General features: G+C 29.6%; 2 protein-coding genes across 3 annotated transcripts; one reads left to right on the top strand and one right to left on the bottom strand.

Moving 5' to 3' along the window:
• The first annotated feature begins 835 nt into the window (after window positions 1-835).
• LOC108329161 (kinesin-like protein KIN-UA) lies at window positions 836-7,377 on the top strand. The gene is given in 12 exon segments (XM_052877525.1): window positions 836-920; window positions 923-1,006; window positions 1,106-1,218; window positions 1,530-1,661; window positions 1,761-1,892; window positions 2,397-2,535; window positions 2,663-2,755; window positions 3,210-3,335; window positions 3,450-3,575; window positions 6,709-6,852; window positions 6,966-7,094; window positions 7,132-7,377. Coding segments are annotated over 12 exon segments (1,518 nt in total). The 3' UTR covers window positions 7,347-7,377.
• Window positions 7,378-13,037: 5,660 nt separating this feature from the next.
• LOC108335307 (AT-hook motif nuclear-localized protein 26) lies at window positions 13,038-14,981 on the bottom strand. 2 transcript variants are annotated; one of them, XM_017571299.2, is made up of 2 exons: window positions 14,580-14,981; window positions 13,038-14,463 (listed from the first exon to the last, which is right to left on the bottom strand). In XM_017571299.2, the coding sequence occupies exon 2, from the start codon at window positions 14,364-14,366 to the stop codon at window positions 13,509-13,511; it is 858 nt and encodes a 285-aa protein (XP_017426788.1). In that variant the 5' UTR covers window positions 14,367-14,463; window positions 14,580-14,981; the 3' UTR covers window positions 13,038-13,508. The 2 variants fall into 2 exon arrangements, with proteins under 2 accessions (XP_017426788.1, XP_017426795.1); XM_017571306.2 differs by having other exon boundaries at window positions 13,038-14,402.
• Window positions 14,982-15,211: the final 230 nt, after the last annotated feature.

Below are 15,211 nucleotides of genomic sequence, written 5' to 3'. Positions count from 1 at the left end.
TTCTAATTGAGCACCCATCAATTATTGCATCCGTAAATAACATATTGTTTCGCTGCTCTCATACATCTCATTATTGCCATATCCATATAGTCTTCCATGATATATATATTTCCGTTATTGTTCATTTCAAGCAATACAAATGTTATGGCAATGTTCCTTAATTTTGTATGGGAAACTGTTGTAAGACCTGTCCATTTGTAACATATACTGTTGGAGCTTCTCCACAGCACACGGGAGACTATAATATTTGGATGGAGTTAGGTTTTAAATTCAGTGAGATATTTTCTTCGTTTTAGCCATATACTAATGTGTATATATATATATATATTCTATTTGTGGATGGACTTGTCCAGTTAATATCCGGTTCTATAGTTGAACTCTGTGACTGTTGCAAATCCATTTCACAAGGAAATAAACCTTACTGAATGTCTGTAATAATCATTGTGAAGATTGTGGATAGTTTTGAGTTATGATGCAGTTATTTTTTATTTTAAGGTACATGATGATAAAACACAAGAGAGGATATAATAGAAATAAGCTGGAGAAATTGGTTGAAACGTAGGGTAAGTGATGGCTTTTCTGTGCATTGGGCTTCAATTTATTGGCTATTTTATAGATATTCATACACCGCTAGTGAGTGGCACTTGGCACTTCCTACTTTTTTTTGCTTAATTGAGGAAGGTCCCATGGCCGTTGCAGCTACTGATTAATTTTCCATAAATAACTTTCAACATACTATAGTACATACCAAATTTTGCTGCTATGATTAATGTACATTTTTGTAGATATGTAGGCCAATTTTAACAATGCTGAACGTATGTGACTGTTATAGGTTATGAACGTGAGAAACACAGTAAAATTAAAGCAGACAATTGATTACAAAAGTTCATGTAGAAGGCTAGACATAGAACTAGACAAACTCATCAGCAGAAGGAATTTCAGGACAATATTGCACAACATCGGATATCAGAGGCCAAAGAAAGCTATTCGGATTCGCTGGAGGTTGGTTTATCTATTGTAAGTTCAATTAGTAGCAAACATGAATGGTTTGATTTGATGATTTCTTGGTAAATATGTACTGATACGCGCTTCCTTTTCTCAGAAGGAAAGATGAAATATCAGAAAGACTATAATAAGGAATCAATTAAGAAGCTAGAAGAGAAGGTGATGGAGAATAAGAAAAAGTATGAGGAATTTTGTATGACATCTACTGCAGAGGTAGTATTTTTTGTTAAACCATATGTTGTCTCATGCTAATATAACAACAAAACATCCCTCACAACAAATTATAACGTCAATTCATTGTGAAGAATTCAGGAGCAACTCATCTCAATTGTTTGTCCCGTTTATCTTCCCTGTTATTTTCTGACTCAGTTACTTAAGTTATTTCGACTATATTCTATTTTGCTCGAACATTGGAAGGGTCAACAAATAATTCTGAGGATAAAAATTAGATTACAATATGATAATCGTAAGTCAATTGTCAGAGTAAAACATTTCATGCTCACAAGTGAATTATCATTTCTTAGATGGCCATTGTGCCTGTTGAGGAAGTAGTCATTTTGAAAAATTTACTTCAGAAAGAGACTCTTATCAGAAATGCTACCGAAGGGGAGCTAAATCGTCTGAAAACTCAAATGAAAGAACTGAAAGATCGGGAGGTATGTTTTTTTGCCCTTTGTACTTTTCACTTTGCATATGTGCCTTTTTATGTGACTTCTGAATTAGTTTTACACGTGTATGTATGTCTCCTGAAATAGGCATCAAGAGAATCACATATCTTAAAACTTCGTAAGATGTTGGAAGATGAGGCACAGCAGAAGGAGAATCTCAAAAGAGAAATAACCAGATTGCAAAGTCAACTGCTGCAATTAGGTTTTAATGTTGGAAAAGTAAGCTATATCTGAAGTGCACGAATATCATATAGTAATTAATTGGCTATATTTTATGTTTTCTTATAAAAGGGAAATAAGACTTTTATGTTATTAGTTTTGATTGAAGTAGAGTGATTAAAGATTTATAAAACTTGTAGGATTTAAATGGTGATTTTTGTACTTGACTGTAAAAGCTTAAAAGGGTATCATCATTACTATTCAGTGTCTAGGCATATTATATTTTGCAATCCTATCTACGAATATTATCATCATTAGGTTTTCTTCTCCTTTATGAAGACATGAAGGTTCAAATAGTTTCCCTAGACTGCACAAAACCTTCAATACTTGTATCATTAGTTAATCTCTTAATCGTTTTTAAGACATGTGACGACCTGTACTCATCGTCATGTTTCTGCAAATTCTTCATGGGTTTCTGGTGCATTTAGAGAAAATAAGCCATAAGTTTACTTAACCTTGTAATTATCTACTGAAAACACTTTTGAATGCAACTTGATCTTGCAGAAAACACAAAAAATTCGTCGAGTTCGATCTGAGAAAGTTGCTGGTGGTTTAGATTATTCTCCCTCTTTCCTGGTTAAACATCAACAGCAAGCTTCAGGAAATGGAGAGGAGGCCTCAGCTGCCAAGCTCTTTGAACAAGGCAGTAATTATTTATTAGCTAGTTTTCGTTGCATATCTTGCATGTTGAAAACTAGACATTTTATGTTGATAAATATTACTTTCAATTTAGAAGATATTTTGAGCTGATAAAGTCGATATTTTAGCAGGTGGATTGCAGAAGATTCTGTCGTTGCTTGAACCAGAAGATGCTGATGCACAAATCCATGCCGTGAAAATAATAGCTAATTTAGCTTGTGAAGGTTTCAGTGTTGCCAACTTATGTTTATAAACCTTTTATATATAAAATAGCAGTCTAACATAAGTCTAGGATTGCGTTTGACTCCTGCATTATATGATCTGGGGTCAATGAATTTGTGAAAATGAATAAATTTCTGTTAGATGAATTTGAATATAATTGTCCAATAATGACTACTCATAAACCTATGATTAAGATTTTCGCAACAAATATTTAATCTCTTGTTGGAGACCGGTTATACACCAGCCACGGTTTTGCCCAAAATTCCTCTGGTAATCTCTTGCTTTTAAGCATGCTCCTGGCAAAACATGCTACACATAATAACAGAAATTATGCCTTTTAGGCGTAAAATCAAGTTTATATTTCAGCTAACATAATTTGAAAGTCTATTTGTTGCTTTGTTGAAATTTATATCATAAAAAAATTAGCCTTAACATCTATCAAACCTGATGTTGCAGAAAGAAACCAGAAGAAGATTGTAGAAGTAGGTGGACTTACGCCCTTGCTTTCACTCCTTAAGAACTCAAAAGATGAAGCCACACATAGAGTTGCAGCAAGCGCCATTGCCAATTTGGCAATGAATGGTAAATTTCCACAGCCTTTTCTTTTCTGCTAGAAACTTAAAATAAATATTTACTTCCAATTATTTGTCTCTCTTTTGGTTCCTGGTATGTCAACCTTATTTGGTGTCTGAACAGAAACCAACCAAGATCTCATTGCCGCTCAAGGAGGCATTAATTTACTGTCAATGGTAGCAGCCAATGCTGAAGATCCTCAGACCCTTCGAATGGTTGCTGGAGCATTTGCTAATCTTTTTGGAAATGGTAAACTTTTGATATTATCTCATTTTTCAAGTTAGCATGTTTTTCAATCTCATGATCAGACTCATTTGCCTTTTAGTTGAAATGTAGGACGGATGCATAAAAATTTATGGGTGCTCTTATTTATGTTTACCAGATGATATAGCACAAGAAAGTTTCTGAGTATCATTCTTGTGAGTAGACATTTGAATAATCCGCTCAAAAATAAAAATTAAAATAAGAACATTTCAATATTTTACAAAGATTCTAGGTTTAAATCTTGTAGTAGGAACCAAAAAAAACATACACTAGACTCTTTTAGTGTTTAAAAACAATTATTATGGTGAAAGACTAAATTTTAAACATATTTATTCTAATTTATTGGTCTTTTACTATTAAAATTCTGTTTTTTATAAACAAATTAGTAACTTTTTTTTTCTAGTATTATAGATTTGTATATTTATTTATAATAAATTATTTTATTAAAACTTTATATTTATTTATAAACTTATGTGACTATAAATTTAAAAAATAGACTTAATTTAATATTTATAAATTAATTATGAAAAGTGATAATAATAAATAAGATAATTTAAATATATTGAAATTATGATATTAGAAAAATTATTATAATTATGGTTGTTTTTCGTAAAGTTAATTTTGATAAATGTATATTTATTTAGTTAAAATAATTTATGTAATACTTTTTGTGAGTAATAAATTAGAATAAATAAATAAATAATAATATGATTGTCGGTAGAAATATTTGAAAATAAATTTAATGTAAAGTTAAAAAATAGTAATAGGAATAAAATGTTTAGATTTATTTAAAAAATATATTTAAAATATATATTTAAAAAATATTAAAAAGTATAGAATTTTCTCAAAAAAAATATTTACAAAAAATATATAAGTTTAAAATATAGCAAAATATAAAAAATGTTAAAAGAATTTTATAAAAATTTAAAATACAAAAAGTATAAAATTCACAAATTCAAATCAGATAACTATTCGTTCATGTATTAGTTATTTAAATTAAATGTAATGATTAAAAAAATAAATTACTTAGTAATAAACGTTTAGTTTTTAAGAAAAGGTCGTAGTTTATTTTGAAAAATAAATTACTAAGTAATTTATTTTTTATAATTAATAACTTTAATTTAAATAACTAATAACTTCAACAAATAGTTATCTAATTTAAATTTAAATTTTTTAATTTTATGCTTTTTTATTTAAATTTTTTATAAAATTCTATTAAGAATATTTATATTTTACTACAATTTAGATGTATATGAATTTTCTAAATATTTTTTTAAAATAATTATATACTTTTTTAATTTTTTCTATAAATATTATTTTATAAATAAACCTAAATGTTTTACATTGATATTACTAATTTTTAACTTTATATTAAATTTCTTTTCAAATATTTCCACTATTATATATGATATTTTTTTCTAGCTTATTAGGCACCCAAAAAATGACATAAATTACTTTAACTAAAAAAATATATTTATCAAAATTAATTTTACTATAAACAACCATAGTTACAATATTTTATTATAATAATTTTTCTATTACTATAATTACAATATATTTAAATTATCTATTTATTATACTCACTCTTCAAATTTTTTATTTCCAACTAATTTATAAATATTAAGTTAAATATATTTCTTAAATTAATATTCATGAGTTTATAAAAAAAATTATAAATTTTTATTAAAATAATTTATTATAAATAAATATACAAATCTACAAAACTAAAAAAAATATTGTTAAGAAATTGTTCCTACAGAATTTCAACAATAAACAACTTGCAAATTTAGAAAAAACATAATGAGAATTTAATCGTTTGCTAAAAAAATGTACTTATACATTTAAAGAGTCTTGTTTGAGAAAAAAAAAATTGTTATGAGAATTTAATCTTTTGCTAAAAGAAAATGTACTTATACATTAAAAGGGTCTTTAAGAGGTTCCATTACTCAAATAGATTTTTTCATCAACCATTTTCCTTTTATATGATTATTTGTTTTTATTCCCTTTTTATTGGCTCCATTTGAACAACATATATAATCTTGGGGCACAACCACTCTCGTAAGAGCTTTGTGTGTTACAATATTTTTAACTTTTGTTTTCATATTTCCAATATGACTTTTTTTTGGATGTCAATTTTAGTATGCTTATCTTTCTCCTACTTCGAATACTCTTGTTCCAAAATTTCCTACCTTATTTTTATTTACCTGCCATTTAAAACATGGAATGACACATGTAAGACAATGCTAAAATTAGAATCCCAGTTTTTTTCTGTTGTTGATCCATCATATGTTCCTGTACCACAACAATCTGGTACAATGTCTCATGTAGCAAATAAATGTTCCGCAGGGAGGAATTGTTACTCTCATACCTAACAAGTTTCTCTAGTTCATCTATTTCTACGTGATACCCTCAAGTCGTTAAAGATGTTTATTGGGTAAAGGGAATGAGTAGTGAACTTTAGGCTATTTGAGAGAAATTTACACAGGAATAGTCTCTTATATCAAAACCATAGTCAACAAAGGAGTCTATCATATCAAACTAAATTCTAATGGTTCTAACAATTCCAAAACTTGACTACTTTCTTACTTAAGGAATAAAAGATTAATTATGATATGACAAGTTGAAAAGGCACGGTATCACTTTTTTCATCCCACTCTTCTTGGGGTTCTCCTTTGAAAAAAATCAATATGAATCCTCTTATTCGTTCACCGCACATTTCATATGAAAGACATCGGTCATTTGCACTATTTCTTGGTCTGAATTTCATTCCACTTTTAAACATCAGCCTAAGTATGTCTTGAACCCCTCTTTTAGGTTTGTCTTTAATCAACTAATCCAATTAATCCTTCTCTTATAAAGTTATAATGTCAATAATATCATCCATACTTTTTCAAATCCGGTATCCAAAATGGGTATCAAGTATATTGAATTAGACTGTCACTATAAGGCATGTTATTTAATCCACTTGGTTTCAAGATGAAGACTAAATGAAAAGTATAAATGTGGTATAAAGCTCAAAATGTCAAGTAGTGTTTCATTATAGATTTTGGAGTTGTTTGTTCGATAGGCATTAAGTACATTATTGCTAACTTTACAACTTTGGTGTTCATCTATTTAGATAAACTACAAATAAAGATAAGAGATGAAGGTGGTCTCAAGGCACTATTGGGAATGGTCAGATGCAGACATCCTGATGTACACACCCAGATTGCCCGTGCAATAGCCAACTTTGCAAAATGTGAGTCTAAAGCATCTACTCAAGGTAATAGCTTTTATATATATATATATATATATGGTTATCACAATAAATACGTTGTCTTTAAATTGACATATTCATGTTCTTTATCAATGATATTGTTATTGCTTGTTATACAGGAACAAAGGTCGAAAGGTCTTTACTTATAGTGGACGATTTGCTTCCGTGGATTGTGCAAAATGCAAATAATGAAGTCTCGTTAGTTAGGCGTCATATTGAGATTGCTCTCTGCCACTTAGCAAAATTTGGTGAGCACTAAATACATCTTATCCATCTATGATTTAGATACTAAACATTGTATATGTTGAAGAGTTTTTGTTTGATATGATACAGAAGCAAATGCAATAGATATGATCAGTGGAGGGGCAATGGGAGAGTTGGTTCGAGTCTCAAGAGATTCTTCAAGAGAAGATATAAGGATTCTTGCACGTGAAACACTAATCTCCAACCCTGCATTCCGTGCTGAGATTAAGCATTCGGCATTGAATATGGTTAAATAAGTTAAATGTTTTACAGAAGTTGCACATCTAACAAAGACAAGGGCAAATTATAATATATAAGTGAGATAAAAATCTCAACTTACAAGTTGATTTTATGAAGTTAAGTTACTTTTAAAGTTCACTTCTAATATGTTATCAAAAACATGGTTGGGGTCTATCTTAATAAAATCTACGTGGACATTCTATTTTTTTATTTGATTCTCACCTTACAAGCCGATTTATAGGAATCAGTTAGACTTAAAAACTCTTCTTAACTTTACAAACTTAAAACAACTTCATGATGATTTAAATTTTGTTTGGATTCATTAATCTTGAACTTTAAAGTAACCAAAGCATTATTGATAAGTGTTTACTTAAATATTAAATAACAATCAATATTAATATATATATATATATTTATTCTTTGAAATATTTTGTAAAATTGAAAATAATTCTTGATCGAAATTTGATATTTGATATATTTTTACATACATGACTTATTTTCCATTACAATACCATTAATTATATTATAAATTGAAACTATTTTTCAAACAAGTACATCAAAAATTAAATATGAATTATTGTGTGAATAATATAGTGATATATTTTGAGATAATTGACATGTTGTGGAGTTTATTGTGATAATAAAATATTAATTAATATTATTTTTATCGAGAAACAATTATACACTTATGTAATTCCCGTTAATATGTTAAAAAACATTTTAATCAAACTCACGAGAAGATAAAAAAAAATAAAAGTGAGAAGAGAGGGTTAAACAAATAATATAAAAATTATAACTTGCATTGAAAAATAGTTCTTTAATTATAACCTACTCCCTCCCCTAATTATGTGAAAACTTGCATTGAAAAATAGTTCTTAGTAGCTGTTAAAATATGTCCATCCCCTAATTATGTGAAAACTTGCATTGAAAAATAGTTCTTTAATTATAACCTACTCCCTCCCCTAATTATGTGAAAACTTGCATTGAAAAATAGTTCTTAGTAGCTGTTAAAATATGTCCATCCCCTAATTATGTGAAAACTTGCATTGAAAAATAGTTATTAGTAACTGTAAAATATGTTTAACACTAATGGACAAATATATTATTATAAATATTAATTCAAAAATTGATAAATAGTTACGTTTAAAATATGTCTAACTAATGGACAAATATATTATTATAAATAATAATTAAAAAGTTGATAAATAGTTACGTTTAAACAATAATTCAATTGCTAGTTAATGTTAATAAATAATTAATAAATTAAACATGTTTTTAGTCTAAAATTAAAATTTATTTTTGTCCAAAACATTGATATATTTTGCCTTACAATTTAAAAAATAATAGGTATAGTCATTTTAATTTAATTACATTAAATTTTTTTTACGCTAAATACATTTAAATTGTTTATTTTATTTGACGCATTATCACTTTAATTTCGGTTAAAAAATATAATTGACAAGTAAAAAAAATTAACATCAAAAGAACTATATTTATTTGAAAATCATAATATATCAAAATTTAAGAGAATTTGAATCAAAATTGAGACAATAAAAACATATTTAAATCATAATTAATAGTAATGACATATTTATAATATTTATAGATAAATAATCGAATAAATAAATAATTACATATTTTACTTTTTTAGACTAAGAAAAAGATATTCTCAGTACAAGAATTTTAATTTCATTAGTTTTATTTCAATTCGATAAATATTTAGGTAATTGAACATATATTTGAAATGTAATATCTTTTTACGGAGAAAAAATAAACATTAAAATGCAATTAACATTGATGGAACCCACTAAGAATTTAAAATTTATAAAAGAAAAGGCAAAGAATAAAAGACAAGTCCATATATTCTTATGAGTTTTGTATGTAATCTTACTTTGGGTGGTGATTTCTTCTCCACCCCAACTGCTTTGTACCTCTCCACTATTTTCTTTTATTTCAAAAATACTTTATATCTTTTTACTATTTTCTTTTATTTCAAAAATACTCTACATCTCCTCACTATATTCAACAATCTTTTTCTTTCTCTCCACATTAATGGAGCATTCACATGGCTCAGATTTAAACTTATGATATATTGCAAAATTTTATTTACACTTTCCCTTAAATAAGTTTGATTCAATCTTATTTTCACTGTTCAATATATTTTTTTTTCTTCAAATTACTTAATAAATGGTAAAATTTTGTTCGAAATTTCTAGAAAAATGTTTATATATATGTGTGTGTTTTTTTTTACATTTAATATCTATAATTTTTAACATTATATTATGTTTTAACTTACCGACATGTTTGACTCAAATAACTTGAATAAAGTATTTAATTTATTAGATAAATAATATAAAAATATTATTAAATACTTAAAATATAAAAGAAAAGTTATTTGTTAAAGATTTGAAATTTATTTAGTTCTTTCGTCATTATAAAGTTACTATATAATAATAATAATAATAATAATAATATATTATTTACTATTAATATTATTATTTTTATTATTTTGTATTTGCATCTAACTTTTAAGTTTATAAAATGGAAGTGGTAGAAGCACTAATATTGAAGTTTCCTCTTAATTTTATATTTTGCAATATATCACAAGTTTAAATCTAAGCCATATGAATGTTCCATTAATGTAGAGAGAGAAAGAGAAAGATTGTTGAGGATAGTAGGGAGGTGTAGGGTATTTTTGAAATAAAAGAAAATAGTGGGAATGTGTAGAGTATTTTTGGAATAAAAGAAAATAGTGAGGAGGTGCATAAGCACTTGAGGTGGTGGAGGGAGCAACACCCTCTTACTTTTTAACCTAGTGATGTGAAAATGGGTTGTAACCCGCAAGCCAATTCGGTCCACCACAGATTTTAGTTGGGTTGGGTTTGAAAAAATTGTAATATTTGTATGTGAGTTAATTTTCAACCCGGTCACTTAGAACCCAACTCATTCGGGTTGAACCCGTGGTGAGCCGGGTTGGCTCACCAACCCACCTAATTTAATTTAATTATTTATTATTTTGTGTTTCAATATTATTAGTTAATATTTTTTTCTATTATATAGTAGATGAAGATAAAAAAAATATGTTTCAAGAGAGAAAAATATTATAGATTTATCTATTCAAGACTATAATATTATAAATTGACAAGTGATACAAAAATTATCAATATTAAAAATTTATTTTTCGCCTTTTGTGCTTATTTTTGGATTACGTTTAGATTGTATGATATTTTTTAATTTTGAATTGTCTTTGAAGTTTAACATCTAGAGTAAAAATTATTTAGATTTGAATTAAAAAATTATAATTTTTTTTATTTAGGAAAAAACTTATACTTAAATGAGTGTGAGTCAATCCATTTAACCCATCAACCCATGGTGAGTCGGACCGGATTTGAATTTTTTGACAGTTCTATTTTTGATAATTAAGTGACCAACCCATGATAAACTGAACCAGATCAACGGATTACCCATTTTTTACAGTTCTATCTTAACCTTTAAAATACAGCGATATTAGTATTAAAAAAATTTAATATATTGTAAGATATTAAATCAGTGTTTTGATCCGTATATTTTGGAGACTGAACAGAGGAACAATATAAAAAACTTATCAAAACATCAAAATTTGTAAAAGGCTCCCTCAACATTAATCGTATAATACATACAACTATACTAACGATAAAATGAATAATGTAAATTACCTCAATCATTAACGGAGTTTAGACAAAACTAACATAATCAAAACTTCTATATTAAAGTTATTCTTCTTTTATTATACTAAACCTAAAAAATATACCAAATACTTGTTATACTTAAAAAAAAAATTTACTAGCTCAGATATTATCTTTCATTAATGGAAAATCCATTTTCGTCCCTATGAAGGATGTGAAGCGGGTTCCATATACAAGAGATGTGTTATAGTCATATATATATATATATATATATATATATATATATATATATATATATATATATATATATATATATATATATATATATATATATATATATATATATATATATATATATATATATATATATATATATATATATATATATATATATATATATATATAAAGATGTTAATACAATTACTCTCTGAACCAATGGTAAAACGGATGCATACACACCAAAAGAAAAGGAAAATGTTTCTTTAAAAAAAATTAACAATTTTTTTCCAACTACTTGTGTGATAGTTTGTAACTGATCTCTTTCAAATATACATAATAATAAAATAGTAATACATAATTATTCTAAAAAAAGTTGTTAAAAAAATTGTTATCATAGCCCGAAAGAAAAACAGGAGGGAGAAAGACAGAGTGTCGTACAAAGTCTAAAGCCCTTAAATTTGTGAAGGGGTACCATAATTTTTCTTCGTATAATGATTTTTTTTGGCTGACCGTTTCATTTATATATGTAATTTTGAAGTAGCGGATGATTAAAGAATTAAATAATGTCGGTTCATGTTCTCCAGTCTCCATCAAGAATGAATAGTTAAATGGACCCGTGATCGGTGATCCTAAGTTCTACCAATTAGTCAGGTTAGGGATGTAATGACATTTTCCAATGTAAAGGAGTTTTACTTATACCCAACTAACACTATCAGAATATAATTTGTTTACTCCAATAATATTTATTTTTTCTCCATTTTATCAGACTACAACCTTATCCGAAAAATATTAAAATTGGATTTTAAAAGTAGGGTCTTGTTAAGCCAGTGCATGACAACCTCAAGAAATTCGAAGAAAGTATCTATGGAAGAAAGTATCTTTAATAAAAAGGAAGAGTTTGTTAGCATTTTCCTTAAAAATAATCTGTTTGTTTCTTTAGTTGGAAAAATAATAGGCGGATAGCTGAAACTAAGGATAGTATATAGCCGCAAGATGGAGAAATGTTTAAGGTTCCAAGGAAGAAAAATTGGTTGGTAAGGAACCTATAGCACGGAACTATATTAAGAGAAAACAAAATAAGATTCTTACTTTGAGGGAACAAAACAGTTGTCTGGCTCGAGGAAATTTAGAATCAGTTGACCAACAGATAGATGGCAGGACGCATGCAGTACACACAATACCATTAAAGAAGCCAAAAAAGTCTCACTAGCAAGGATGATTGGATAAGCTTCATGTTACTGTATTTCATTTAGATTTTCAACCTCACTTTTGTGTTTTAAAGAAAAAAAAGAGGTTCAGTGCTTAGAATAAAAACATGTTTGGGGCAAAATTCATAGGTTTAATATGGAAGACAGTGAGACAGAGGGTTTAGATAATAAACACTCGGGAACGTTGTGTCTTGGTTAGTGTTATCTTTTAATGAAAGTTAGGATGACTGCCTCGAAAAGGAGCTTTCATCAGACACTGCATGTGTGTGTACCAGTTGCTTCGCATACACATCTCCTACTATACTTACCAAGCCTTTTAAACACTTATTACGGTTTTCTTAACCTTTTTATATTGTCAAAAATTACAGATAAATATATAATCGGTGCCATTATAATTATGATTTCACGTTGTCATCAAAATCAGAGTCCAAAATCGTCTTTTAAAATCATGCCAATCGGATACTGTATTGTAAAAGGAAAAAGAAAAAAGAAATTAATGTCTGTCCAACAATCCTACTAAGATGTTTGATTAATCAACCCGCAGTCAAACTGAAACAACCAAAAACTGTGGTCGTACATTCATTAATGTTACTGTTTTTGCTGCTAGAAACTGATGGATGATACATATATAATCACGAGACAAACACGAGCACCCCATTGTCATTGACAGAATTAAACTCACCACGGATATAAAAATTCATCTTCAGTTTAATTACAGTCTCGAAAACATGCAAAAGAAAACATTATATATCTCCTAATAATCAAAATGACACACAAATTATCGAAGCACGAAACCTGGATTCCTACTTTCAACATCCCTAACTAAATGAATTTCTTGCCATCTCCCCCACCACCACCACCACCAGAAAAGCTAACTGTTACATTGAAGAGAACAGCAATGGAACTTGTGGCGACAAGGATGAGAGAATTGGAAGATATTATTTTGAACTTACGAAAATAACATGTAACTTACTTACCACCTCTACTATTTAGCTTATTCGAATAAGCTTTGAAGTCAAATTTGGCAATAAACTCTTGTTGAATGAGCAAGAATTTATTGAATTAAGTTGTTTAATCCAAACAGACTCTAGAAGGGTGGGCGATTGGATGCCCAGAATGGCTCAGATGGCATTTGAACAGAATTGAGAAGGTTAGCAGACAAACCATGGAAAAGTGGAGCAGTTGCATCTCCTCCTCCTAGAAGCTGTGACTGACCAATACCACTTGCACCGGGTGACCCAATTGAGCCTCCTTGCATTTGCAGCGAAGGGTCTTCATCCTCCAAAGGAAGCCTCTCGTAAGCAGCGTTGCTGAACGAAGCAGCCATGATCACCACAGGCCCCGAAGCAACCAGCGTCCCAACCACACTCCCTCCCACCACCTGTCCCTGCCCACCGGCCAAGTAAATGGTCAAACCGGAAGCAGCCGGTGGCGCAGGCGGCGGAAGGAAAGATCCACTGAGGGACAAAATCTCGAACCTTCCATGGAGAGTGACAACCGCACCGGAAGAAGCCGGTTGCCTAAGAGTGACGTTGGTGACTGTGCCAGTCCCACTCATGATGCAAACCCCTCTCTGGCGTTTCCTGGCGAACTCAGACACGCTGTCAACGATGTCGCAGCCGTCTGCCACCTCCATCATGTGGGTTTTCATGGCGTTGGCGCTGTCGCGAGTGATGATAATGGGTGGCTTGGGTTTGTTTTTGGAGCCGGCTGGTCTCCCGCGAGGTCTCCTTGTTATCTCAGCCTCACCAGCACCTTCATCGTTGTTGTTGCCGTTGTTCTCTTCGCGTTCCCTTTTCTGCGCGCTGCTGCTTCCGCTGTTCTCGTCGTCGGTGGCTTGGTTTAAGGTTTGGAATTGGTGCTGCTGCGGCTGGTGGTGCAGATGGAGATCTCTTGGGCGGAAAGGAGGGGGAAGGGATTGACCATGTGCTGTGATTGGATCCATTCTGATTCTATCCTTCAATGTATAATTGAGTGTCGTCTATGGATACAGACAAGGATTGTGAAGGTCTTAACTCTAGCTAGTACTTCATTTGCATATGCTGGAAAGTATATATAAATGAATTTGGAAATTCTAAATATGTATGTATATATGTAGATGAAGGAAACAAAAATATATGGAGTGGATGGAAATGGAAGGAAATTAATGAGAACAAACTGTTATATATGAGCAGTGAGTGGAGTCTCCTGAATCTCTTGCTGCTTTGCTGGTTGAAGATGTTGTTGATTTGATGATGCCAAGTGGTGGAAGTTGAAAGTGGTGATGGAATAGGAGATTGAAATCGGTGATGGGGAGATTGACCTTAAATTGACTTTCTACTTGAACCTGCTTCCTATAGAAACGTTCAATTGGTGGGGCTTTGAATGGAGTTCCTTCCCCTTGAGGTGAAGAAAGAAAGAACAGGTCGAAGGTTGTTCTTCTATTTTGGGAGAAGCAGTGTTGGGTTAGGGTTCGATTGAGAAAGACAGATCCAAACTAGATTTGTTTGCAGAAAGACTGCGTGCTTATGGGCGGTGAATGGGTCCCCATCACTCTTTCTCTCTCCCTCAACAACATATACTCTGTGGAGTACATCATACATCTCACACTAATATTTATATTACTCTCAAATAAAATCTTTAATTTTATTCTTCAATGCATTAAAACTATATATTTATTTCCATTTATGAAATAACATGAAAAAAATGTTTTCTTGTCAGAGTTATTAAAACATAATTAAATATTTTTCATTACAATGCTTTAATTGCTTTAATTTCACTTCAATAAAACGCTTTGAATGGGGGCATTAC

This window comes from Vigna angularis, chromosome 1 (assembly GCF_016808095.1).
Source record: "Vigna angularis cultivar LongXiaoDou No.4 chromosome 1, ASM1680809v1, whole genome shotgun sequence".
Taxonomy (NCBI): Eukaryota; Viridiplantae; Streptophyta; class Magnoliopsida; order Fabales; family Fabaceae; genus Vigna; species Vigna angularis.
The sequence above is the reverse complement of the archived record's forward strand: the minus strand, read 5'-3'. Positions and strand labels throughout refer to the sequence as shown.